Consider the following 26,200-nt stretch of genomic DNA (forward strand, 5'->3'; position numbering starts at 1 on the left):
AAAGGTGTGCACCGAAATCCTGCTACCCACCATGGTGGCTTGGCAGCTATGGTGTTGTGCTACTAAGCACGAGGTCGCGGATCAAATCTCGGCCGCTGTGGCCACATTTCGATGGGGGGAAAATGCAAAAACGCCCATGTCCCGCATGCATTGGGGGCACGTAAAGATACCTAGGTGGTCAAAATCAATCTGGAGTCTCCCACTACAGCGTGCCTCATAGTCAGATCATGGTTTTGGCACGTAATACTTCAGAATTTAAGGTGCATACTAAATGATGCCACAATACCATGCCGCATTAAAAACAGAGGCTTCACCAAGGTATGTAGTAGCTGCACCTTGCTAGTGCATGTTAGTCAACGTGCACCTAAAGCTGCAATTGATGAGGAAGAACACACACATCAATTGTACTTTGTGCAAAAAAGACAAACTTTGCAAGCCCATTTAGTCACAATTTGATGTAACACAGCATGAGCCATCCATGTTTTTAAAAGAGTAAAAAAGTACAGTCGACTTCCGTTAATTCGACCCGCAGGGGACCAACTAAATTGATCAAATTATCCAACGGGTCGAATTAACCAAGATGTAGAAAAAACGCCAAAAGACACCACTGATTCATTTGGCAGTATTTGCCCGATTCTAACACGCCCCCGTATCAAATGCATAACCACTTTCGATGTGTCCAAAGTAGTAAACTAACGTAGAAATGACATTAAAGCTTTTAAAGAAAGTAGAAAACTAACGCACACCCAATTTTTTAGCAAGAAAATTGTTGCACATTGGTGGCTGGTTTCCTAAAATCAGCTTTGCCACAGTACATTTGTGTTATGCGTCAAACCATGCAATTGTTGCGAAGGCGATTTTGGTTTCGTGTCTGATTGCACCTTGCAGGCAATTTCAAGCCTAATTTTCTCTAAAAAAGGCGCGCATTAAAATCGTGTAAATACCATAATCAAACATTTTGAGCTACGGTTATTGCTTGCTAATCTTATTAGGGCAGGCCAAAAATAGGCGTTTTCGACAAGAGAGGATGTGTACTCAACGCATTCACTGTCCCCTAAACCCCACCAAGACAGATGCTGCCACTGAATGAGTCACTATCAGGGTCACCATAGGAGTCAGGTGGATCTGTGCTGGCTGGTCAAGTTCGAATTATCTGGCAAAGGCCAATTTTATGATAGAAATGATCAAACGAAAGTTTAGGGCCATAGAAATGCATGGGCACCAGCCGGGCCCTTCAGCCCAGGTTGATGATTGGGGATTGAATTAACCAAAATGTCGAATTAACAGAAGTGTACTGTACATGCACTTGTGCGACAACATGACACGGTAAGCCACTCGAGCCTCGCCAGTCATGAAGGAACCAGTTCGGCCTCGCCTTTGCCGGAAGGGTATTGTCTCCTTCCTCCTAAGGCCCCACACCCATGAAAAAGGGGTATAAAAGGAGGAAGGGACCAGGCACTGGCAGTTGGCCCCTTGGGCGAGAGCGGTCCTGTGTCTTGGCTTGTTCCCAGGTCGTTCGCTCTAGTGCGTGGACTAGTACTGTGTCTTTGCGTAGCCCCTGACCTTGCTTGCTCGTGCCAGCTCATGCTACCATAGTTGACACCTGCAACAGTCACCTGCTGTCCTCGTGTGATTACGTGCCAGCTAGCTGGAATGCAGGGCATTATTATACTCCTGCAGAAGTTACCTCTTGAAAAAGTTACTCTAGAACATCATGTTTTATTGTCTGGAAGGCGGATGTATATAATAGTAAAAGTGAGCTCCTTTAAGGCTTTATGCTGTTTTTTCAGGCATTCGGTGTTGGTGCTTTTGAAGAGGACGACAGCGATATTTACGCTCGTGAAGATATGTCCCAGTACAGTTTTGAGGTAACTGACGAACCTGAGGACAAGCCTCGCAAGGTGCTTCCTGCCATCGAGGGTATGAATCGAAGCTTTCTGGCTTTCTTTTGGATGGCATTTCATGTATGTGCAGATACTAGCATGATCTGAAACGTGCATGAATAGAAATGAATTGTAATGTCTCTTACGTGTCTAGTAACCAGTCTGGCCACTTTCAAACTGCAACCTAGCATTCCAAGCAGAGTATCTGGGTTTTCATAGCATGTGTTTTTTTTCTCAGCCGATCTAAGTAACCAAAAAAGTTTTTTCTTTCTTCCCCCCCCCCCCCCCAAAAAAAAAAAGCAGGCAGTTTTCATCATCATCGGTGCAGGACAAAGGCCTCTTCCAGAGACCTCTAATTGGTCTTGCCCTCCACCAACCTAGTGCTAGCTATCTCATTCCTTTGTAATGTCAACAGCCCATCTAATCCTCTGCTGACCTTGATTACTCTTCCCCTTTTTTAGCACACGTTCTGTTATTATATTAGGCCACTGACTATCAGTGCTGGGCATTACATGACCTGTTCAACTCCACCTATTCTTCTTAATAATCACAACTAGGGCTTCACCTACCCTTGTTTGACCCCTAATCCTTAGTGTTACCTTTCTATTGCGTAACCATTTGCATATCGTATTCTTTTCCGTTGGTTATCACACAATCCTTAGCTTCCCGCTGAGCTTTCTTTATCTGCTTGTTTGTTTGTTTTTATTTATTTATTTATTTATTTATTTATTTATTTATTTATTTATTATTTATTTATTTACTTACTTACTTATTTATTTATACAGGTACCCTGCAGCACCCATTCAGGGCATTATTTTAGGGGGAGTAACCACACAAAGTACATGTTATAATTTCGTACAAGCCATACCACATCATGCAAAAGCATTACATTGAATAACAGTTACAAGCATTGCAGAATATAAGAGCAACACACCACTCATTAAGAGCACAATTCAGAACATAAAAAAAAGAAAGAGAATGCCAGCAGAAGTATTCAGTTATTGACAGAGGAAATACAGTTATTAACTGGGGAAGCAATGAAAAGAATTTTGTGAGTGCTTGAATGAAAACTGCTGCAGAATCCCAGGAAATGGCGAAGTCGAAGCAGTAACAATCTCCTCTGGAAAGCGGTTCCACTCATTTATTGTTTCAGGAAAAAAATTAAAAGTTAAGAGCTGTGGTCATTTGGCAGGGGAAATGTAGCTTCGTTCCCTCACACACTTGATTTTGTTGATCCCTGTTGGTCTGTGAAAGATGGCGAAAAACAGGTCGCAACCTGAAGCATTTACATTTTTCCAATATTAAAGGCCATCCCAACTTTCTCACAAAATCGCTGGATCTTTTTGTGGACTCATGGTCACTGCACGCAAAATTGGCTGCATGTTCCTTGACATGTTCTAATTCATCTATACAGTTAAACCTGCTTATAACGAACCTCCATATAACGAATTCCTGGATATAACGAAGTTTTTCTATTCCCCACCATTACTCCATAGAAGCACATGTGTTTCAGACCTCTGCGTAACGAAGTGGCAGCGGGAGACCCCCTCGATATAACGAATTTTCCCCTCAGACAACCTAGAGATTTCGCCCCAAATTTTGTCATTTTTGCGCGAGCAGCAACCGGAAGCACCCTCTCCGCCGCGACGGAATGCGGAATGAGCGCACGTGTGCGTGCATGCGTGTGCGAGGCGCGCCTGCATCTCTTGACCCGGTGATCTTGCCGCCACAGGCGTGACCTTTCCCCCTCCCTTCATTCAAACCTGATCCTGCCGCTTGCTGCTGCTGGCCTAACCTGCCAAGCCGGCACTCTCTCCTTTTCCAGTTGATGTTGCCGACGTGCTGGTACACGCTGTGACACATCGCACTCGAGCGCGGACACGCGCTGTCAAACGCTGGTGGCGTGTGGAAGCGCCGCTGGAGAAGCGAGCGAAGTGACCTTCGTTCTGTTGTCTATCGCTTCAACGCAAACTGAGCGCCGAGAACACACAGCACGCACAAAGCTATGAGCCGCCGACGCACCTACACTGCTAGACTCTGCCCCAACGCAGATCGCTTTCAAGATACGGCCCGCGCGCCGCCGCGCAGTACGCAGTTGATGCCAGAGTACAGTACAACGCCGCCCCACTATCCCTCCCCCCTCGCTCCCTCGCTGGTGCCTCGAGCGCAACGGAAGAAGGCGCGCTTCCTCCCTGCTTTTCTTGCGCGCGCGAGATTTAGACGCGGTCGTCGGCTCCCCTCGCACGTTTTCACTCGCACATACAGCATACGGCGCACGGCGACTGCGTTATCGCCCTTGGACTTTATACGGGATATCTATGAGCCAAAACTAATTTTAGGGCCACAACGCGTCATAGACACCATCTTTATATAGCAAATACGGATCTTAAGGGCCATACTTTTGCTGGCGGAAACCGAAAATACGTCATAGGTTGTTGCCTCGGCACTTTGGGCGGCCAATGCCATCGTCAAGCCACCAAGCCAAGCGACATGAAAAGTCAAAATGGCCACTCGGGCCGGCGCAGGGTGGCAGTTCGCAACGCACGATGCGGAAACGGTCCCGCAGTTGCGACGCAACAGCGGGGCTACCAATGCATTTGGTTCTATGGGAGCTGTGCCGGGACTAGCCGAAAACGAACAGCCGGGAAAACGTAGCTTCCGGGAACGTAACAGTGGGGTTCTACTGTAACACTATACGACTCTACGACGCCACTGTGACGCTCGCTCTTCGCTTCCTGATGCCTCGCGCTTGTGCGAGACACGCATCCACGCATCCGGTACCTGGTGCGACATTCCAAGGATGAGTGCTTCGACAAAAACGGAAAACAGGTGCGCGTTACAACTGAGGGTGCGTTAGAATCGAGTAAATACGGTAAGCGTTTCTTTTTCGAATTTTCGTGCCGAACCTGCATATAAAGAAATCCTCTTTATAACGAAGTTTTTCGGGAATTTGTCAATTTCGTTATATCCAGGTTTAACTGTATTTGACTTATAGCAAGGTAGTAAGCAGTGCAAGCGCATTCTAGGATTGGATGGACATTTGACATATAAAGTTTTTTTCATTACCGTTGGTGCATTTCGGTAGTGTTTTCACAGAAAGTTTAGTACTGTACGACTAGCTTTCAGTGTAAAGTGCACTGCATGAGTATTGGAAGGCAAAAGTGAGAGAACCACTACTAAATATTTACATTCTGTTCCACCAGACAGAAGCAAACAATCCACGTGATAGTTGGTAACCAGAGGCTGTTCCTTATTCTTAAACCTAATAATGTCGCATTTACTGGAATCATGCTTCAAATTTCACAGCCCAGACCGCACAAGTAATTGAGATCCCTTCGTGTTTTGTAGAGCACACTGCGGATGATACTAACTAGAACACCAGTACATATTTATTATTTTTTTTTTTATGTCAGGCCATGAAGCCATTGAAAAGAAGAACTGTCACAAGTACTAGCACATCTTCTTGCATATGAACGTTGAGGTTCGGACTTGGTAAGACATACTTAGGAATTTTAAACGCTGTGACGTACAGGGACAAACAAATGGATACAAGCACTGTACATGCACACACGGCGTGTGTGCATGTGCATGTGTGCGTGCATGTGTATGTGCATGCGTGCACATGTGTAGTTGTGTCAAACTACATTTGACAAAAGCATTTGGAATTAAGCAGCAGCATTTTAAAGGATTTGGCCATGTAAGGTGGGTGTTCCACTTAGGACCTTCGTCCAACCTGGTGTGCTTTTGCCCTATTAGCAGTGCTGGAGCACAGTGTATCTTCACTTATTTTACTGTGTTATGCATGTAAAAGCCTCATTCTACAATGTCAAGGCTGAAGTGTTGCATCATACGCTGCGGTAAGCCTTGAAAACATGGCCACTGCATTGCAGCCAATGTGTTACTGTAGACAATCACTGTTTGCAACAGTTATTGCTTTTTGACACTGCAATGACCAGTTTTACCCATGTAAACAGGTCCTAACTCCTTTTGTCTCTGAGAGAGAAACAGCCAACAATATACAGTGGAATCTCGATGATACGATCACGGCTAATACGAATTTCCGGATGATACAAATTTTTCTGCGGTCCCGGCCGAGCCCCATTACTTTGCAACGTGCTAGAGAACGGTTGTTACGAATCGATTTTTGACCCGCGTCGGTTGATACGAATAAACGCCGCCCCACCGACGGCCGCGAAAGAGACCAGCGTGCAGTCACGCGCTTTCTCCCTTTCTCGTTTGGTGCGGAGACGCGGACGCGGCGCCGGACAGCACGGAGGCCCCGACTGGGCACGAAGAGTTTGAAGCGGTGGCGCTTTTGTTGCTTTTCCTCTTTTTCGGCGGCCGCCCATCGGATGGAGTGGCTGCTGTGCTTCGGTACAGCTTCGGGCCGCGTTCTTTGTGTTTGCGCCATTTTGCCTAGTCGCAGCGAGCTATGTCTACCAAGATACGATCTCGGCTGATTCGGGCGGCCGTACGCCGAGGCGTGGGAGCCTCCGTTGGCGCGTCTTCCGTCGACTGCATTATCGGTGCCGATGGCACAGGGCGATTGTCGGTTTCCCCTGGGTTTCCCTGCTGGAGTCACACGTTGCAAGATAGCGCGGCACATTCAGTCGGGTGTTCCTCCGCTTCTCCCGCTAATCGCCGTATTTTCCTTGCCGTAGGAGGCTTGCGCTTCCGTACTGCGAAGGCGTGCTTCGTCCAAAATTTCTTCTCCAACGAGCGACGATCCATCACTAACCTGGGAGCTCTCAGTAATCCGAATTCTTAGTGTCAAGTGAGGACGCCGGCGTGGTTTACGAAGCAGACAATTGCGGTTGCCATCTTGCCCCTGCCACAGCAGCAACCAATGGAGAGACGCCTTTCAGCACGGCAGCCAATTGGAGGCCCGCTTTCATCGGAGGGCCCGTGGGACTACCTATCGCAGACCCGCGCTTCTTTTGTATTTGCGCGTTTGTTACAAGATGGCGACGACGGACGAATTGAGAAGCGGGACGGCGAAACTTGGAGCTTTCGAACGATACCAAGATGGCGGCGCTTGGTGGCGGGAAATACAAGATAAGTCTCCGTGAATTGCGGTGGTATTGCACGATTTAAAGCTGTTTTCTCGCCCTGCGCACTGACGAATAAATATTTTTCGGCCACTTTTAGTGCGTTTTCAGCCAAACCATTTGATACAGTGTAGATTAGGCGTTGCAGATACTGAAATGCGTGGTTTTCAAAAATAAAATTTTCTCGTGATTTTCGCGGTCTGATCCCCTAATCCCCCCATAATTTAGCTAGTTTTAGTTGTGTTTCAATGATACGAATTTCGGCTATTACGAATGTTTTTCGTGACCCCGTGAGATTCGTATCATCGAGATTCCACTGTACGTCAACAGTTCAGTAGAGTTCCATGGTACCACATTACATATGTTCAGTTGATATGTTACAGTGTTGGTTTCAGCAAGTCCACCTTGACAGAATTTTAGTTTAGTGGAGGTTATTGTGGAAGTGTCTTTGATTATGGTGTATCATTCCTATTCTCATACTTTTTAAAACTGTTTTGGCTCTGTGTCTCAGTTTTATTGCTCATGGTTTGTGTGAATATTTGCACTTTAGTGAATCGTGCACATTGGCCAACATCTTTGAATGTTCCTTTCAGGGAGAAAGAGCAAGCCTGTACATCAACTGACTAAGATGCTGGAAGGCTTTCACCTCGCTAAAGAGCCACCAATAGTGATGAAGTTCTATCCACCACCAAAAATTCCCGCAGATTTCCAACCTATCCACAAGGCCCCCAGGAAAGAACGAAGACGCTTTGAAGAACCCAAAAGTGAACTTTGCAAGGACAAAAAAACTGAGCATTCAGGTAGTGACAGTAATTGTTGTTCCTGCAACATCTCGGGAGCATTCAGCAAAATTGCCTTATATTAAGTTATTTGTAAGTTCACCTTTGTCGCACAGAACTTGTGTTCATGAACAAGAATTATTAGTTGCTTTATCTTATTAGCCTACATCATTTTTACAAGCATTGTTGATGGTAGCTTGATGAATGTGCTTGTATTTTACTTTGGTCACATCTTTAGTTCTATGAGCATGTGTATTGTGAAATATTATTGGTTCCTTCTTGTATACCCCTTTGTGTCGTATGAACAACTATAATACAACAAGCATGCAGCATTCTGTCCTTATAGTAATACTATCCTTTTCAGGATCTGTCTTTGACCTCATATCGCCAGCTGACAGGGAAAGACTTGAAGGCATCAAGAAAACTGGCAGCACTGAGATCGTGAAAGAAACTGTCAATTCCAGCAAACCTCACCCACCACCGCCTGTTTCTCAAACAGCATCGTCTGCAGATACACCCTCACCTATTCGTACCCCTGAGCCAGGAAAACCCATGAAGCCATTTGCACGGGACGAGGCAAAGCAAAAGCGATTTGAGCAGTACTTGTCCCTCTTGAACTCGGACAGACTTGGTAAGTGTAACTAATTTTCATTGCAAGGCTTTTTGGGAAAGACTAGCTTGTGGTTGTGCTGGTGGACACACATCTGCAGTTTTGTGGGACAGATGATATCTTGCTTTCTTTTTTTAGCCTTATGTCACTGCCACCTCTTGCCAGTTCAGTGAATCCCTTTTATTACCCTTTCTTCCCATGCCTGAGTCAGCCTCAATCCGCTCTATGCCCATCTTCTTTACCTGTGCACACAATAAGCCCTTATAATTTTCACCATGCGGCAAGTTCTCTTTGCTTTCACCAAGGTCATGATGGTTTCTGTCGCATGCTCTGTGAGAGATGTGGGCCATATTCACAGCATACTAGATTTCACAGTGCAAATTTGAGACTACTACAATCACTGGCACACGGATGCATTGTCATGTGATATTTTTACATCTCCCGGTCTTCCTTTTTTAGTCAGCAGAAAGGATCACGCAGTACCTGGGTTGATTTAATTGCTGTTATTGGATGTCTCTTGACCAGTGAGCATGTTAGCGATTTCTGTGTAGCGACAAATTTTTCAACTTAGCTACCGGCGACATTTTAGCGACTTCAAAATTAAGTAAGTTGCTCCTTAAAATGGCCTAAAATGCACTTTATTATTCAAAAGCTACATGTCAGTGGCTGAAATTGGCTGTACAATATATTGGATCTGTGACCATGATGAAGCGATGGTTGCCTGCACATCGCTGGTCTTCACACTGTGCTTCACAGCATGGTGGCCTTCACAGGATCACATAAAACACCATAATTTAATTAATTTAGTGGTGACGGTAATATTTGCACACATTTTCCTGCAGAGATATTTTCAGCCATGCAACCAGTCAGCATGACAGAATGGGAAAAGGAAAGAGAACGCAAAGAGTTCCAAAGGGCCGCTATGATTTGCCAACCAAGCCAGGGCCTGGGATCTCGGTTCATTTCCACCAGAACACTCAAGGATGATGACACCATTGATGTGCCTGTTGATAAAGTGGTATGTTGGGTTGTTGTCATCCTTTTCTGCCCTTCTTCTTTTTTCTGTATTTCTTTTTTTTTTTTTTTTTTGAGTTCTGCTAGGCTCCTTATCCAGTTTTGAGAGTGCTAGCTAGAAACAAAATAACTTCTGCTGAAATCTGCAGAGTGAAGGTAGGTAGGTGTTTTTTAAGAATCTGTATTGGTTTTTCGTTATAGCTTTGTGCTGCATTAAGGTGGCTGACAACTTTCTCTTTCATATAGCAGTTTCTTCAGATTTCACTGTAGCAAGTTTCATCACTATGTTTTCAGCCTCATTCTTGGACTAAATATTGCTGCTTGCATTGCATGCAGTAAGGCCCCAGTTAAACTTGGCTAAGCCCACATCCTGTATGTGGGCTTAGCCACTTAACCACTTTGCTAGTAGTTTGTCCTGTGACGTATTCAGTCCTTCAGAATGCGGAGAATATATGACGCGACTTTGTTGCCACTAGCTTAACCTGTAAAAAACTTATGAACTTTTGTAATCAGACATTGAGGCATTGCATCATTGTCACCATGCTACGCAAGAACTTGTTCTGTCAACTTGTAATGGCAACAGTGATGACACTGGCTCTAATGGGGTGAATGTGGTCTTGGTTTTGTATCCAGCTGCATGATGCAAACAATTTTTGGACCAATTTCTGGGGGGGGGGGAGAAAAGGCATACATTAGAATCGGATAAATATTGTAATCATTCATTGTGAGCTGCCATGTTTTGCTTGAAAATTTTTCTAGGGTCTACGTTGCAGCAAATTCACTGCCCCTGTAGCACTGCCAAAACAAGACCCCGCAGCCATTGGGGTCATCATTTGTATCAGGCGCATTTGGGCCGGCCAGATAAGTTTAAAGTATCTGGTGAGGGCTCATTTTAGGATCAAAAAAACAATGTTTTGGCCCATGAAAATGCATGGTCGCCATCCGGGACTTTCAGTCTGGATCAAATTGACCGAAAAATAAAATTAGCTTGAGATAAATTAACGGAAGTCTGTATACGTATGCAATTAGGCTGTCCTTTATGTCTCACCTTTTCATAAAGTAAGACTTTAGCTCAATAAAGTCTGTACTTGGTGACAAACTAAAAATGCACTACGAGCTCTGCCTACAATGCCGCACTGCACCTGCCCTCTGTGCTCTCAAAAATAGTTCACGAGGGACACTGATATTAAAAGTAGCTTGCTTCCCTTGCAATGTCGCGGCAATGAACAGACTTAATTGGCTGGCGCATCTATATAAATTTCGTTTGTATGGATGGGCAGCAGTGTATTTGCCACTGCATTCTTGGGTTGTCATAGTACTGTTGCCATGACACTTGGCATTCTTTTCTCATATGTTTGTCACTCATATTGCTCTGCTACATGCAGGAAGAAACTGCAGATGCAGCCAAGGCAGCTCAATTAGGCATGTTTGGAAAGCTGACACATGACGAATTTGAATGGCACCCAGCTGACCTTCTGTGCAGACGATTCAATGTGCCAAATCCATATCCAAAGTAAGCCCTCTTTGCTTCACCTGTGTGCAAACCTTTGAGCTTAAAGGGTCACTAAAGGCAAATACTAAGTCGACGTGGACTTCTTAAATACCATTCCAGAAACCTCACAACGCTTGTTTCGTGCTGAGAGAAGACTTGGAATATGAGAAAATTGCATCTGAAAGATCCGAATACCTTTATTGTAATTCAAATCTCCCGCCACCCAACCGGGGAGTGATGACGTTGTATACACCATCAGAGCCCTTAGCTGCCGTCGGTGAGTAAAACGACGCCCGAGAGACAGCGATATGGTTTCTTGCACAAAACGCAAACGCGCAGCCATGGAGAAACTGAGCCAAGACAGAGATTCGCCACTGCAGCTGCTTTTGGTCAAGTGGCATGGTCCGTTCGGGCATTCCACAACATCACATGGAAGTGGAATTCTCTGCTACTTGCAGTTTGGCAAGCCAGCAAGACCAATGCAGCACTACACATGACGAATTTGAATGGCACCCAGCTGACCTTCTGTGCAGACGACGTCACATAGAAGTGGAATTCTCTGCTACTTGCAGTTTGTGTGACAGTGAGTTCCGCGAGCCCGCAAAACCAGTCGAAACCAGGGGTTTATCCAGTATTACGATTTTGGGGGGTTGTTACTAGAATGAGGGGGGTGTGGATAGGAAGTTATTGCTTATCTTTTTTTGAGCGAAAGGCGGCGGGGGTAAGAGCTTCAAGGGGCTAGCGCTCTTTTTACCACGTTGTTTTATGTAATTAAGGATTATAACGCTTTTTGCAACAAATAGGTGATGGAAAAGCTGCTAGTTAGAAGTACACTAATTAAACTTTTAAACAAGCATATTAAACCACATCTTACAAGGGAGTTCGTCCTTGTTGGTGCATGTTGAGCTGATGTTGTTGCGCAAACAATACTACAACGACGGTGGAAACAGGCAGGCACGAATGAGCGCTGTATACAGAAGGCTGAAATGCGGGCCTAGTTTTTCGGGATTATAAGTTCAGTACTATATTTAAACAGCCATGTCATTCTGTCACCATGTTTAAAAATTGCAAGAACATAAGGGAGAGCGTTTAGAGTTTTCATTTGATTGCACGAAGTTTATTCTTTTTTTATATGAAGAACAACGTGAAGCAAGTTCTTAATCTACAAGTCTTATTGAAAGAACAAAGTGCAGACGTTTTCAAAACAAAGTACAATATCACTTGGCATGAGAAAAAAAAATACCAAGTACAATAGACACGGAGAAGCCATATACCTTAAACAATGCAATTAAAATATAACAACTAAGAAAAAAAAAGCCGGCAGATCCCACGCCCTGTGGGAATCGATGTTATGCGAAGCAGTGTGCCTTCCAAGTTAATGAAACGACCATGAGAGCACCAAGACGTAGGCGGCTGTTTCATGACCTAGATGACACGCATGTCATGGCCTATCATTTATATTCGTCATACACCCTTGTCATGCTATGCCAATTTTGGTACATACCATGTTAACGAAACGACCATGAGCGCACAAAGATGCAGGCGACTGTTTCATGACCTACATGGCATGCATGTCATGACATCCATGTCATGAACTGTCATTTATGTTCGTCATACACTTGTATCATACTATGCCAATCTTGGTACACAACAAGTTATTGAAACGACCATCAGAGCATCAAGATGTAGGCGAACACACGGAGGGAGGGATAGATAGATACTCTCAATGTGGTACTATGATCACGTTGAAATGCTTCGCATTTAAAAAGCATATATGTGCATCATGTCCGTTATGATCCGGTACATACAATATCCAAAGAAACTACTAGGCCAACCATGGCTCCCACATTCACAAAGTAACTATAAAAAAAATTAGAGAAGCTTGCACTAGGCGCACAATGCTTAAGAGACAGCGGAGCAGATGGGCATCTAGGTATAGTCTAGGCCTTTGCTAAGATTTTGCTAATGTTTCACATGTCTTTCCTAAGTTTTGACAAGGTATATCAAGCTTTTAATCATATTACATGTTTTTTTATCGAGGTTTTGCTATGCAATGCTCGGCGTCGTCAATCGCACTCTTGCTTGGCCACGCGACGCGATTCCCGGTAAGCATCCTCCTCCTTGGGAGTGCGAATCTTCCTCGGCCTCCCCATCGCTACGTATGGCACACTGGCGCTGCACACAAGCCGTTTCTATCACCGCTGACGGCACAGTCAAGCCCCACCGTCCCACCCGCCCCACGGAACGTCATGGTTAAACTCAGCTATGCGCTGCGCGCAGTTTGGGCAGGTTTGCGGAGCAGATGCAGCTGTACGCAGTGTCTAGGCAGGTCGGCGAAGCTTGGCGGAGGCCTACCGAAGCGGCGCGGAGTCTTGTGAAGACCATGCACAACTGTGCCAGCTGTTGCTAGGCAATGCAGGTGACAGTCATCGCTCAGCTGTGTTTTTTGTTCGCGCGTTACGGACTGACGGTTGGCTTAAACAGCTCCGCTGTTCACACCTTCGCTAGTTCACAGGGGTATCTGCCATTGCGCTTGGACCCTTTCTGCACAACCGCCAGGATCGGCCCAGATTTTTGGATTCAGCAGACACATTACGGCCAGCTTAAACAGCTCCGCTGTTAAAACAAAAGAAGAAGAAACTGGTAGTACACAAACTACACAATTGCACCGTGTCACCTCGCACGTATCTACAATACCCGACGTGGTTTCTTGGTTCACATCATATAGGTTTGGTTTGGTTTGGTGCATATATGTATAGCACAACCCAGTACAGGGGATTGGCCATGAATCAGTCGGCAGTGGGTAGAAAAGGGAAGAATACTGAAATAGGATTTTCTTATTTAAGAATGAGATATGAAATGAGTTCTGTTCGTTAATATTAATTTTCATGGCATATTATCTTAAAATTTAAAGTTAATATTTTTGATTTCATGTAGGCTTGGTCCACAAACTGCGAATATTTATCCTTTTCTTCGTTTGTTGCATTCCTAATATTGGGTATACTTGTAGCTTCGGTATAAATTTTTATCAGCGCATCGGCATGGGCGGGCGTCATGTGACATCTAGTATCTCATGTTAAGAGCCTGTTCATGGTGGAAAAGTTTCTTTCAACGGCAGCAATTCCTACGGGAAGAAGCTGTATCTTCATTGCAGCTGATGACAAAGCAGGGAACATTCTTTTTCTCTCGACCTCACACGCGAGCATTAGCAGTGCTTGCTGTGAAGCCAGCTCTCCAGGATACCCTCCGTAAATTCCACTCATCCCCCAGTCAGATCGTTCAGAGCTTAACGATAACAAAAGCAATGTGCCACTTTGTAAGTTTTACGACTAAGCACAGGGGTAGTGCTCGTACTGTACGCATTGTGCATATGAGTATGTTGACTTAAAATGGAAAAACAGAAAGACCAAACATGAATCTTGCATCTCATTAACGTGCAAGCGTTTACCGCGACCTCAAGGATTCTCAGCTTCCTGCAGGTCACAGTGTAGTGCTGTCGTCTGCGCGCTGAACATCAAAATTGGACCTCATTATTAAGGCCACCTAGCATCCACCTCCGCAAGTAGTAGTATAAACTTTATTTTCTGAGTTGGAGTTTAGGGAGGAGGGGAGTGGGAGGGACCGTCCTCTTCTTCCTGAGGCGGCGGCCAGGCCTTGCGCTTTGGCGGCGTCTTCGGCCATCTGGACGACCCGGAGTTGGAGATCCAGGTCTCCGCTGAGCAGTGCAGTCTCCCATTGCTCTAGGGTAGTGATGGGAAGGGGAGGCAATAAGCTAGTGGGTTATCTGGTCCTTATCAGGAGACATGACCACATGATGTGATGAAGATCGGCTCTACCTGCGCATAATTTGCAATCTGCTGTATATAGCCCAGGATAGAGGTGACTGTACGTCACTGGGTTTAGGAAAGTGTGCGTCTGTAAAAGGCACCAGGTAACTGATTGCTTTTCATCGAAATTTTTGGGAGCGGCAGGGTAATGCCCCCATCCCTGGCAGTAGAATTGTAGAATTTCCTTGTAGGATACCATCTGGTCCCTGCCTGAACAGCGTAGGCAAAGAGTAAATATTTCGTAAAGCAATTAACCACAGTGCATGGGTTCAGCGTAATTTTTTTCCAGGATGAGTGCCTGTCTCAAAAGGGAGGGGGGGGGGGTCCAGATCCTCCTGGGGGGGTGTTAGGGGGGTGTGTATAAATCCCTAGTCGAAACTACTGAAATGTGAAAGTGCGGATGGCGCAGAGTCCAGTGAAAACGAAACCTTTATACCGCCCGCGCCGTTGTGAACGGTAATGTCAATGAGTTCTTTTTCCTAAAAATGAATAGAACTTGTCAAGTAGCATTTTCTTTCGTCTTATAATACAGTACAATGATGATTTTATAACGAGTGGTTGAGTACTAGTGACACAATTTAAATGAGGAGTGCCTTCGTCATCGGGCAAGTACTTGAATCTCCTGGGGGAGTCTCTAATCGCGTCCTGCATTTACCTTAATTTCTCGATTACTAAGGCTCTGTTCACGATAATATTGACGCCTTAGAGATTCTCGAGCACTAATCTGTCATTTAGCTTGACTTAATAGACAGTTTTAGTTTAGCGTTTTTACGCTCCGCTTAGCTGCTGAGCGGAGCGGAAGCACAAATGCCCATGCGTCCTCCGCTTAGCCACAAGCGGGCTAGCGGGGCGAGAAACACGGTCCGCTTACAAGCTGTCTAAGCAGAGCGCAGAGCGTTGCTGCTGTCTTCCGCTAGCGAGTGTGGTCGATGCACGCGCCCTCTCTCGCGTGTGCATCGAAGCACCTTGCATCGATGCACTAGTCGTGATGTAATACACCTCCAACTGTTTATTTAAGGAAATACAAAGTGAACAGCACAGCTATCCCAAAACGTCGACAGCGCACTGGCATCAGAAAGGATTGGATTGGATTCGAAATGCAAACTCGCTGGCTATCACGTGGCGTTCACCAAGTCGATGCTTCACTTTCCACTCGATAAAATGGACCGGTAACGCATTACAAGCACCCGTCTAGATACTTCATGAACAAATAAGTTATATATACTCGTCTTACTTTGTAAAAGTGACAAAACAGCTTTTTATTTTGTTTCACTACGTTGACTTTGGCCACAGGGGGCTGCAACTACGAAAGGTCTGCTCCGCTACGCTAAACGCACAACTAAAACGTGAAAGTCGCCCGCCGCTCCGCTGTGGCTTAGCGGGGCAACTCGGAGCGGAGCGGACCGTAAAGACGCTCAACTAAAACACTGTAATATTTGCCTTTAGTGTCCCTTTGGGAATATTGAACTTAAAGATTCTGAAGATGTTGAGTACATATATGAGTCCGCAAGTTATACTAATGCCAAAATTGTACTATATAATTGTACTATAATTGTACTATACAATTTATGCAGTGTCCAGTTTTTATGTGCTTTCATTCCTTGTTCAATGTTGGCAGAAATTGGTCTTTTATGGAATACTATGCGCATTTAAATTATCTACTGTTAGAATTATGCAAGGTTGGTGACTGAGCAGTATTTTATAGCTCTTTTAACTGCATGACTTTAATAGTAAAAAGGTACAAAAAATTACCACAGTAGTTCGCCTTGAGCTTTCCATTTTTATACTTCACATCTTGTGAAGCAAGTGCTGACAGACTAAGACAAGGAAGAAGACACACACATTCTGCTCATGACCAGCTTTTAATAACGCAGAGATACGTACCTAAATGAAACGTGTGTAGAACTGCACATGCAGCCGCACCACAAGCCCATCAAAAACAAAAAGATGCGAGACAAATTGTAACATATCTCATGCTTTCAAGGAAGTTAATCTTTTTTAATGAAAAAGAAGCCCATGTACAACGAACTTACTAAATCACTTTTCGTGATGATAAAATAAGCTTTAAGAACCACTCAGGTGGCTTTCTACTTGTCTCAAAACAAGATATTAGTGCCATTAAGCTCAGTATAATTAAACAGCTTGTGTTGGCCACAATGTGTTTTCGTGTGCTATACTTAAGATACATGAATGCAAACTGTAATTAAAATTTTCTACAACTGCTGCTTTCTTCTGGAACTTACAGCTGATGCCCTGGGCTCTTTCTTTTTTTCACAGCTGCAGCAAAGTTGGCCTGGCAACCGTTGCAGTTGACAAGCATGCCGTTTTCAACTTTTTGACACCTGTGAATGAAGATAAAAAGCCTAACGAAACAGCCAAAGAGGATGAAGGTGTGGACTTCGTCATAACTAAATATAGTTTAGTGTAGATAAAGCCTTAATTCAATTCCTTGTATCCTTCAGTCTGCAATATTAACAAAATCTGTTAATGGAAGGCTTGTTAGCCCAGTTTACTTGGCAGGCCAACTGCGGGTTTTCATGTATCATGTACTATCTTCGAATTTGCAGTGAAGCTTCAGTTGGGGAGTGCTTGTATGAACATTTGCAGGCATAACTACTGTTTATTCTGCTTTTAGGACATGAAAACAGAATACTGCTGTGTGGGAGAACTGCTGCTCTCATATAGTGTCATTGCAGACTTCATTTTTAATGTAGAAAATAGCACTTATTACTATGTAATGCACTTTGGAGCTTCCCACATTGATCCGTGCAAAGTTATAGGCTTGTGAGCCATTGCATCAGTAAAGTCTTAATTGAATACTTTGGACAAAGCCATGTGTGCAACACTGCTCTTAAAGGCTCATTTCCATTGTATTTCTGGGCTTCTTGAGATATCAGACTTTCGCGCTTTTGTTACATCTTACCAAAGCGGTAAAAAACAGATGTGTCAAGCTTCTGCTCTATACCTATCCACTGAAAAATCAGGGGCTCCATGGTTCTGTTTATTGGTGCATTGCCTCCTCTATTTTTTTCAATGCCAGTGCAATCGCTCGCTTCCCAATGGGAACCGTTGGTCCGCCTTAGTTCAATGAGTTGCCGCGATGTGACACTACCCAGATTGTACGACTGCTTGTCTCACGCGTACGTCTGAGCGCGCACTGCTTCCATTCCGGTGGAGAAGTGGTAGACACTCCGTCCCTCTCCTATATCACGTGTCTGTCAGGTTTCTTCTTTCGTACCCCTTCCTTTGTAGCTCTCTCTACCAGCATAGCAACATGCTTATGTCAAGGAACATTGTGGGCTCCCCACACAAATGTTTTCTGAAAAACTACATTGATGAAAAGTTTGGCTTATTGCAAAATCCCCATCTCTCTTTTAGGACGTGTGCCAGTTACTGAACCTGCTGGCTCAGGTGCAGATGTGATGACAAGTACAGTGGAATCCAGGTCCGATAATGAAGAGGCAAGTGTTCTTGTGGCCACATTTAACAGTTGCGTACATAGCATGTTGTTTTGGTGTCAGAAAATTACTGAAAATTATTTTGTGTTAAAACATAAAACAGGTTATAAGCAAGTGAAATGCACCTCTTAAAATCAACACTGGGCTGCAAACTCCCTCACACTCCCCAACACACAAGATTAAGTCCTGTCTATACCACTGACAGCATATTCATATCAGAGAACATAAAGTGAAATTTAATGATTGATTAGTTTATTAATGTAATGAAAGTGGTAATGCATGTCTTAATGTTTTATTAATGTAGAAAAGAAATTATGAGCTATTACCGTATTTACCTGATTCTAACATGCGCCCAATTGTTGAAATAAAGTCGCAGTTTTGCCCGAAAGGCAGAGCCTCGATTGCAATAGCATATCAGCAGAGAGCCATACGAAGTAAGGGTAGTACTTTTATCGGCCATATCAACTTGTAAACATTCACATGCTAACTAAGCATAGCGTCAGCGCGCACAGCAAACATGAACACATCGCACTCAATGACCGTGGGCACTCATTGTCAAAACGCTGGTGTGAGGAAGCGCAGCGAGTGAAGTAACCTTCGTGCTGTTGTCTATCGCTTCAACGCAGAATGAGCACCAAGAACACAAAGCACGTGCAAAGCTACAAGCCGCCGACGCACCTAGATTGTGCCCCCAACACAGATCGCTCTCTAGATACGGTCACGCGTCCATGCGCAGCCGCCACATATGCAGCTGCATCTGGAGTAAAATGCTGCCCCCTTCCCCCAATGCTTCGCAACGTTGGGTGCCTCATGCGCGGCGAAGGACTGCACATTTTCTGCCCACTTTCCTCCCTTTCGCGCGGGCGAGATTAAGCCACATCGCCGGCTCCCCTGACACACTTTCACTCGCACATACAGCATAGGGCATGGGCGACGGTGTTATCACCCTTGAACTTTATACGAAACCTCATGACGACGGTGACAACGACGGCGACTGCAGAAGTTTGCATAGAGTGTCTATATAATTGCTGCAGCAATAAAATGCACCTGAATGTAACAGGCAGCCGATTCATAAAAGAAAAATATAGTATGCACCTCACGTTTGCAATCAGAAAAACTGAGACATGTAGAATTCACCTTCATAGATGAATTTAGTTTTACTTTTCTTAAAGAGCAATGAGCTCTTATAATAAAAGCAGCGTGTCATCATCGCATTTGCACTTGATTGACCACAGATACCAAGCACACAGGGGCAGTGTTCATGAGCAGTCACTTCTAGAGATACTGCTATCACTTTTGCAAGACTCCGCATCGGACTTGTCGAAGTATGCGTCCAACAGTGTTCCTGGTACTGTACGCAGCCAGCAAGCTTGGCATAGTGCCAGAAACGCTGGAGGCCGATTATGGCGACGCATCCGAAGCCAAATCGCGCGAAATCTTGTGAAATTGATGTATCTCCGGTAGTTATTGGCCAAGAATACCACTCTAGATTGTAGTTGAGCACAAAGTGAACCAACAGCAACTTTCACAAAAACTTGCCGTCACTATTTTGTGATGGTGATGACGCTGCGTCTGATGGCTCTGATGCTAAGCTGCTGCCGACGCCCCAGATGCAGTTTTGGCTTTGTATTAATTGTAATGCGCAGGCAATCATCAGATCCATTTTCTTTGAAAAAATGTGCACGTTAGATTCAGGTAAATCCAATATACCTATATAGATGATGACTAACTGCTGCAAGAAAATGAGACAGGCATATGCACTGAGTGCCATGTGAGTCAAAAGTTACCATCTTCTATATAACCTAAGCATGTGAACACTGATGCTTTAAAAACAAAAACAAAACCATTGCAACGATAATGCAACAGCCTGGCATCACATTCCACTGTGCAAGAGCTAGTCTGTGTTTGCTTGTCGATAATGGGTCGAAATATGTTTTCTTACTTCAACATATTTCTGGTGCAGGAGTCCAGCGACGTGTCTGAAGAGGAGCGCCCGCCTCTGGAATTTTTCAAATCAATCTTCTCAGAATCATCAGATGATGAGAATGAGGAGCACGTAGATAGGAAGCCCATGTTAGGAGAGACAACTGTAGGTGAGGAGGCCGTTTCAGAGGCTACTGACCCTAAAACAAGCCCAACTGAAGCAGTAAAGCAACCTTCACGACCTGCCCTTGGAGTCTTTGCCAACCTGGACTTTGAGAAGCTCAATCGCAGGGCACCACCAGCACCATTGCAAGACATGCCCTCTAATCCAGTCAGCAGCATAGTGGCTGGCGCTTCCTCAGGTGAAACAATGTCATCCCAACACGCGAAGCAAACGTCGAGCAGCTGCATATATGGCCCCATGCCACCACCAACGCCACCACCAGGGGGGCCCTCCTTTACCAACACTGAACCATCAGGGCTAGGTATACAACTTGCAGCACTAATTTTAAGGCTGGTTTGACGATAACTCATATTCGAAGTAGCAGATATCTGAAGTTTCTTGCAGAACTTGCATATTATTATAGTGGAACCCCGTTGATACGTTCCTCAGTGCTGTGTTTTCCCGGCTGCTATGTCGCGTTTTCGTGGTCCGGACCTAACTCCTATTGATTTACATGTATTATGTTCCCCCTTGATATGTCGCCAATCTCTAATGTTCCTGCATCTTACGTTGCGTTTTAACGTAACGGTCACTTAAATTTAGTGATGCAGCCAGCTTGTACGTTGCAACAAGTGACCGGTGCATTTCAACAAGCGACCGGCACATTGCAACAATCGACCGAAGTTTGCAATAATCAACCGAAGTTTGCAGTAAGTGACCAAAGCTTGCAGTAAGTGACCAAAGCTTGCAGTAAGTGACCAAAGTTTGCAGTAAGTGACCAAAGTTTGCAGTAAGCGACCACAGTTTGCAATAAGCGGCCAAAGTTGCACAAGCCAGGCGCTGCACATGCCAGGCGAAGCACCCGAAGCGAAATGTGCATCAGTTAAAGGTCACCGGGTACCACGCACACTGAGGCAGATCCACCGAGTGTAGTGTTACATTTATTTTGGAACCGGCAAGGGTCTTACATAAGTAGCATAATTGCTGGTTCTCTCAAGTCGGCTTCACCGCAATGGATACGTGTTTTGCGGTGAAGCATAAGTAAAATATTGTGGTCAAGCATATTAAGAGTTGAAAGGGGCCACTGTCGTAAAACTTTGTACATGTTCCCTTAATTATACACATGTACACGCACCGAGGACGGTGCTCGGTCACGGTAGGAGCATTGAGACGTCTAATAACCGGTACTGGCAGCCATTCACAACTGTTTCTGACATAGCTGTGGCGATTTGTGGCCTTCCTCACAGTTACGTTTTCCCGGCTGTTACATTTTTTTTTCACGGTCCCCAGAAAAACGTATCAATGGGGTTCTACTGTAGCACCTTCCATTTTTATAAATAAAACTACTTGTGTTGTTGCCTTCAGTGGGTCCCCTTCATAAGAATTAGCATTCACTTCGTCATCATTTCTGGCATGCAAAAACATAAGAACAAATACTGCTGGGACAGCGCTTTCATCTTGCAAGCACAGAAGAATGATGTTATTTTCTTTAGCTCCTTTAGCTAAAGCTAAATTTACCTCCTGGGACTACTTTTCTAATTTCTGTAACATGTCTCTTTGAATGTTGTAATGAACAGTAGTAACGCAATGGGTGTACTGTGATGCAATCTGCATAAATTTACGCAGAATTAAGCTGCAGTGTGTAAATGGCATGTAATATTTTTGTCTTTCTTGCTGTTGTGCAATTAAGGCACTTATGTATTTTCTGCTGAACCCGCCGTGGTTGCTTAGTGGCTGTGGTGTTGGGCTGCTAAGCACAAGGTCGCGAGATCAAATCCCGGCCACAGCGGCTGCATTTCGATGGGGGCAAAATGCGAAAACACCCGTGTACTTACCATATTTACTCGAATCTAGGCCGACTCTGATTCTAAGCCGACCCCCCAAAAGTCCGAAGCCAGAAAAAAAAAAAAAAAAACTTAAGTAGATTTAGGTGCACGGTAAAGAACCCCAGGTGGTCCAAATTTTCTGGAGTCCCCCACTACTGCGTGCCTCATAATCAAATCAGGGTTTTGGCACATAAAACCCCATAATTTAATTTTCTGCTGGCGATTAATCCCTATTGCTTTTCTATTTTCAGCTATCCTTCAAGGTTCATCTAAGTCACAACACTCACACAAACACAAGAAAAAAGATCACAAATCAAGGAGTGAGAAGAAACACAAGAAAAAGCTAAAGGTATGTCTAGAAAACTCTCATTTATTCTATGCTTTTGAAAATTTCGCGATTTTATGCCAAGTTTATTCTTTTTATTTTTGTCAGTCTAAACTTAAGAAGAAGAAACACAAGAAGAATGCAAAACAAGCAACAGTGAGAAAGAGCTCTCGACGTGAAAGCAGTGAAGATAGTGAAACCAGTGACACTTCAGGTGAAGAACTGCCAAAATCTGAGAAGAAAGAACCCTCTTATAAAGATATCATGTCAAGGTATACACTGAACATTCATCAGATTTTTTCTTCATTGTTGTGCATATAAAAATTGTTGCCCATAGCAAAGCAGCATTGCATGCTGTGTTTGTCTTGCATAGTATCACTGGTATCTTTAGTTGTGTGTCTACCTGCTGCATTGCCCTTTAATGTCTTAGTTGAGCTTTGTAGATTCTTGTAGTTTGCAAAATCATGCCTGTAGAGTCTCAAGATTACCCAACCAGTGCTTACAAAATAGAACATTCCTATGATTATGATAATTAAATAGTATCTGCTCATCCTACGGATTCAGTAACATGTAATGAGTTCGTCCATTAAGTTTATATTATTGCATAGTAAAGCTATGTTTTAGTTATCTATTTATATACCATATATTCTCACGTTAAAGAACCCCAGGTGATCAAAATTAATCCGAAGACCCCCCACTACAGCGTGCTTCATAATTGGATCATGGTTTTGGTTAGGGGTGTGTGAATATCAAATTTTCAATTTTGAAGCGAATTTGAATCATGAAAACCAAGTGCGAATAGTACTATGGTTTTGCAAGAATGCAATTTCTTTCACAAACCAAACGTACAAAAAAAAGCAAGTTCATTGCACAGCAAATAACGTACAGGAAAATTATGCTTTGTAGTCAACAAAATTCTCTAGTACAACACTTTTGCTTGACAGTATCATAACTGCGATGATTTAATGTTGTCATGAAGGAAGGATAGCTGCTCGACATGTTCGGGACACAGCAACATCCATTTGCGTGTCACAATTCCTCTAAACACCGAAAAGAACTGCTCACTGTACGCACTAGTGTCTGGTATCGGCAGGTATCTTCGCAAGCCGAGCCAACAGTGGGCACCATGCTACACCACCACTTACATGGATCTTCTTTTTGGTCCAAAATTTCATTATGCACATATCTTTCAACCTTTGCTTGTGGCAATGAATATTCCTGCCAGAAGCAAGTGAAAATTGCTGCTGGTTGATGAGCTCATCAAAGTCTTTAGACATTACTGACGTGGCAGGAGCCTCTTTAGAAGCTTTCGTTGTTGAGGACATACCTTGCTTCTTCTAAAGCCAAGTTGTTAATCCAATTTGCCTTTGAAGCATTCTGGTTGTAATGAACTGCTTTAGAATGAGGGTCTAAAAACATTGCCAAGCTTGCTACTTGGTCAAATTTGCAGTTTGGAAACAGTGTATTTAAGCACTTATTTAATTCATACTACAGACCCTTGGGTCAAGCAGGTAGGCAGTTTCAAAATTAGACGTAATACAAAAAGCAACAACGGAAACTGTTGTGAAATTAGTGTAATAACAGAGATAATGAAATACAAAAGAACAATGGAATATGTTCCAAGATTAATGTAATAAGATATAATAAAATACAAAATAATACAGGAATAGCCAGTTTAGTAGCAGACACCATTAGTAGTGCCAGGTTTCCACCACCTGGCTGGTGTTGTGCAGATGCATGAAGAACCAATGCAGTGTGGGTACATGAGTTGGTAGTGTTGGGTAGCCATAAGCACCTGCAGGGGCCTCAAGACTGTCCTCTTCTTACTTCTGATATATTCCACTGCATGACAAATATGCTTCACCGCAATACATTCTTGTGGCAGAAAGCTGGGCTAGTTTGACTTCTGAGAAATCACACATTTCCAGTGCTTCAAAAAAAAAAAAAATCATTCAGAGAGTAAAAGAGAACAGGCTAGGGAAAACCGGTCTACAGTCTGTATGCTTTGCCGCATAACACGGCTGTACTGCGGTGAAGCTGACTTAAAGAACTGGCAACAGCAATTTCTGGGGGTTCAAATATCTCGAATAGTAAAAGTGGCGTTCGATTCAAATCGAACACTAACCAATTTGAGTCAAATATTCAAAGTTTCGAATATTCTCACACCACTAGTTTTGGCGCGTAAAACCACAGAATTTCATTTTAAGAATGACGTCACTGTCACTACGACACCCGTGACGAGGGCCAGCCAAGCAGTCTTTCAAAGTGGAATAAGCATGTCCGAACTATCAGTCAGCAACTGTATTGGCATAAACAGGAAGGAGGCCCTAATAAGAAGTGGGGGAGGGAAAAAAAAAAGAGCACCAGAGAGAGCAGATAAGTGCAATGTGCAAAACATGACATCTAAAATGCTAGTAAAGTTTCAGTCAAGCATAAATAAATAGGAAGAGAGATGCAGTAATTTCTTTATTAATGCCATGCTTATAATGCATGCTTACATGCAAGAACAGTGCATACATCAAATATTACACATTATTGCTGGTGGGTAAAAAAGAACAGAAAATAGGGTGAGTTGTTGTTTCATGGTAACAACAGACAGCACAAACCACGAGGACAAAGAAAGAACCACACAGGATGAGCGCTGTCCTTTGTGGTTCTTTCTTTGTCCTAGCTGGCCATTACCACGGGCAAAAGAGGCTGCATTGCTGACATTTAAGATTTACATTTTTGGATAAGTTTGATTACTTATGAAAAACCACCTGGCTAGATAAAATTTTTCAAGTTCAAATTTATATCTCCTCATGAGTATGTCAAAGCCCCAAAATTTGCAGCTTCTTGCTCTGAATTTTGTGGCTTTGATGTACACAACCAGACTCTCCATTTTCTTCCGTTGTTACATGGTGTTCCCAGAAAATTTGTGATGATAGGGCCAATAAAGCCAGCGACACAACAGGCAAGCATGGAGATGGACATAATCAGAAGGAAAGTGTCCAGAAAATGCCGAAGCACGTGGTAGAGTCAATGTCCGCGATTATCTGCAGTGTCGAGAATCTGGCCGCTAAAAGTGCCCTTCAGGTGCTCGCCATACTGAAGCCGCTTATCGCAGCTGTTTACATTTTGTAAAGCTTTTGCTTGGCATTTGTACTTCTGACGTAAGAGAAGCCCACACACCAGCTTTGTCTTGGCGCCTTTTATCTGAAGGTTCATTTGAACTAGTGACCACAGACAAGGCATGGAACCCGGTGGTGGCTTCATGAATGACATGTCTGAATGTTTATCAACGGAATGTTGAACTTGCTTTGACCGTTGTGCATCGTTCTTTCTATGTCATCATCATCCTTCATCACACCTTTATGTCCCCGTTCCCCCTCCCCCTGTGCAGAGTAGCAGGCTAGAGCTCAGGCTGACCTCTCCGCCTTCTTTCAAATAAATTATCCCTATCTATCTACAGTTAAACCTGCTTATAACGAACCTCCATATAACGAATTCCTGGATATAACGAAGTTTTTCGATTCCCCGCCGTTACTTCATAGAAGCACATGTATTTCAGACCTCTACGTAACGAAGTGGCAGCGGGGGACCCCCTCGAAATAACAAATTTTCCCCGCCGACAGCCTAGAGATTTCGCCTCAAATTTTGTCATTTTTGCGCGAGCAGCAACCGGAAGCACCTTCTCCGCTGCGACGGAATGCGAAGCGGCGGCGGCGCTCTTGGCGTGCTTGAATTCATGGCAACTGCGAGGCGAGAGCGAGCGCATGCGTGCGAGCGTGCGCGAGGCGGGCCTGCATCCCTCGACCCAGCGATCTTGCCACCGCAGGCATGACCTTTCCCCCTCCCTTCATTCAAACCTGA

At 44.2% G+C, this 26,200-nt stretch overlaps 1 protein-coding gene across 1 annotated transcript in view; it reads left to right on the forward strand.

Moving 5' to 3' along the window:
* Positions 1 to 26,200, forward strand: part of LOC119431063 (G patch domain-containing protein 1-like) — a 43,881-nt gene that overhangs the window by 14,064 nt on the left and 3,617 nt on the right. The window contains exons 6-15 of the mRNA XM_037698528.2: positions 1,791 to 1,920; positions 7,525 to 7,731; positions 8,075 to 8,341; positions 9,163 to 9,338; positions 10,720 to 10,847; positions 16,931 to 17,043; positions 18,032 to 18,114; positions 20,075 to 20,519; positions 22,275 to 22,372; positions 22,457 to 22,620. Of these exons, the coding sequence (XP_037554456.1) occupies positions 1,791 to 1,920; positions 7,525 to 7,731; positions 8,075 to 8,341; positions 9,163 to 9,338; positions 10,720 to 10,847; positions 16,931 to 17,043; positions 18,032 to 18,114; positions 20,075 to 20,519; positions 22,275 to 22,372; positions 22,457 to 22,620 (1,811 nt within the window). The remainder of the gene's footprint in view (positions 1 to 1,790; positions 1,921 to 7,524; positions 7,732 to 8,074; positions 8,342 to 9,162; positions 9,339 to 10,719; positions 10,848 to 16,930; positions 17,044 to 18,031; positions 18,115 to 20,074; positions 20,520 to 22,274; positions 22,373 to 22,456; positions 22,621 to 26,200) is intronic.

The sequence above is a fragment of the Dermacentor silvarum genome, chromosome 1, assembly GCF_013339745.2.
Source record: "Dermacentor silvarum isolate Dsil-2018 chromosome 1, BIME_Dsil_1.4, whole genome shotgun sequence".
Lineage (NCBI taxonomy): Eukaryota > Metazoa > Arthropoda > Arachnida > Ixodida > Ixodidae > Dermacentor > Dermacentor silvarum.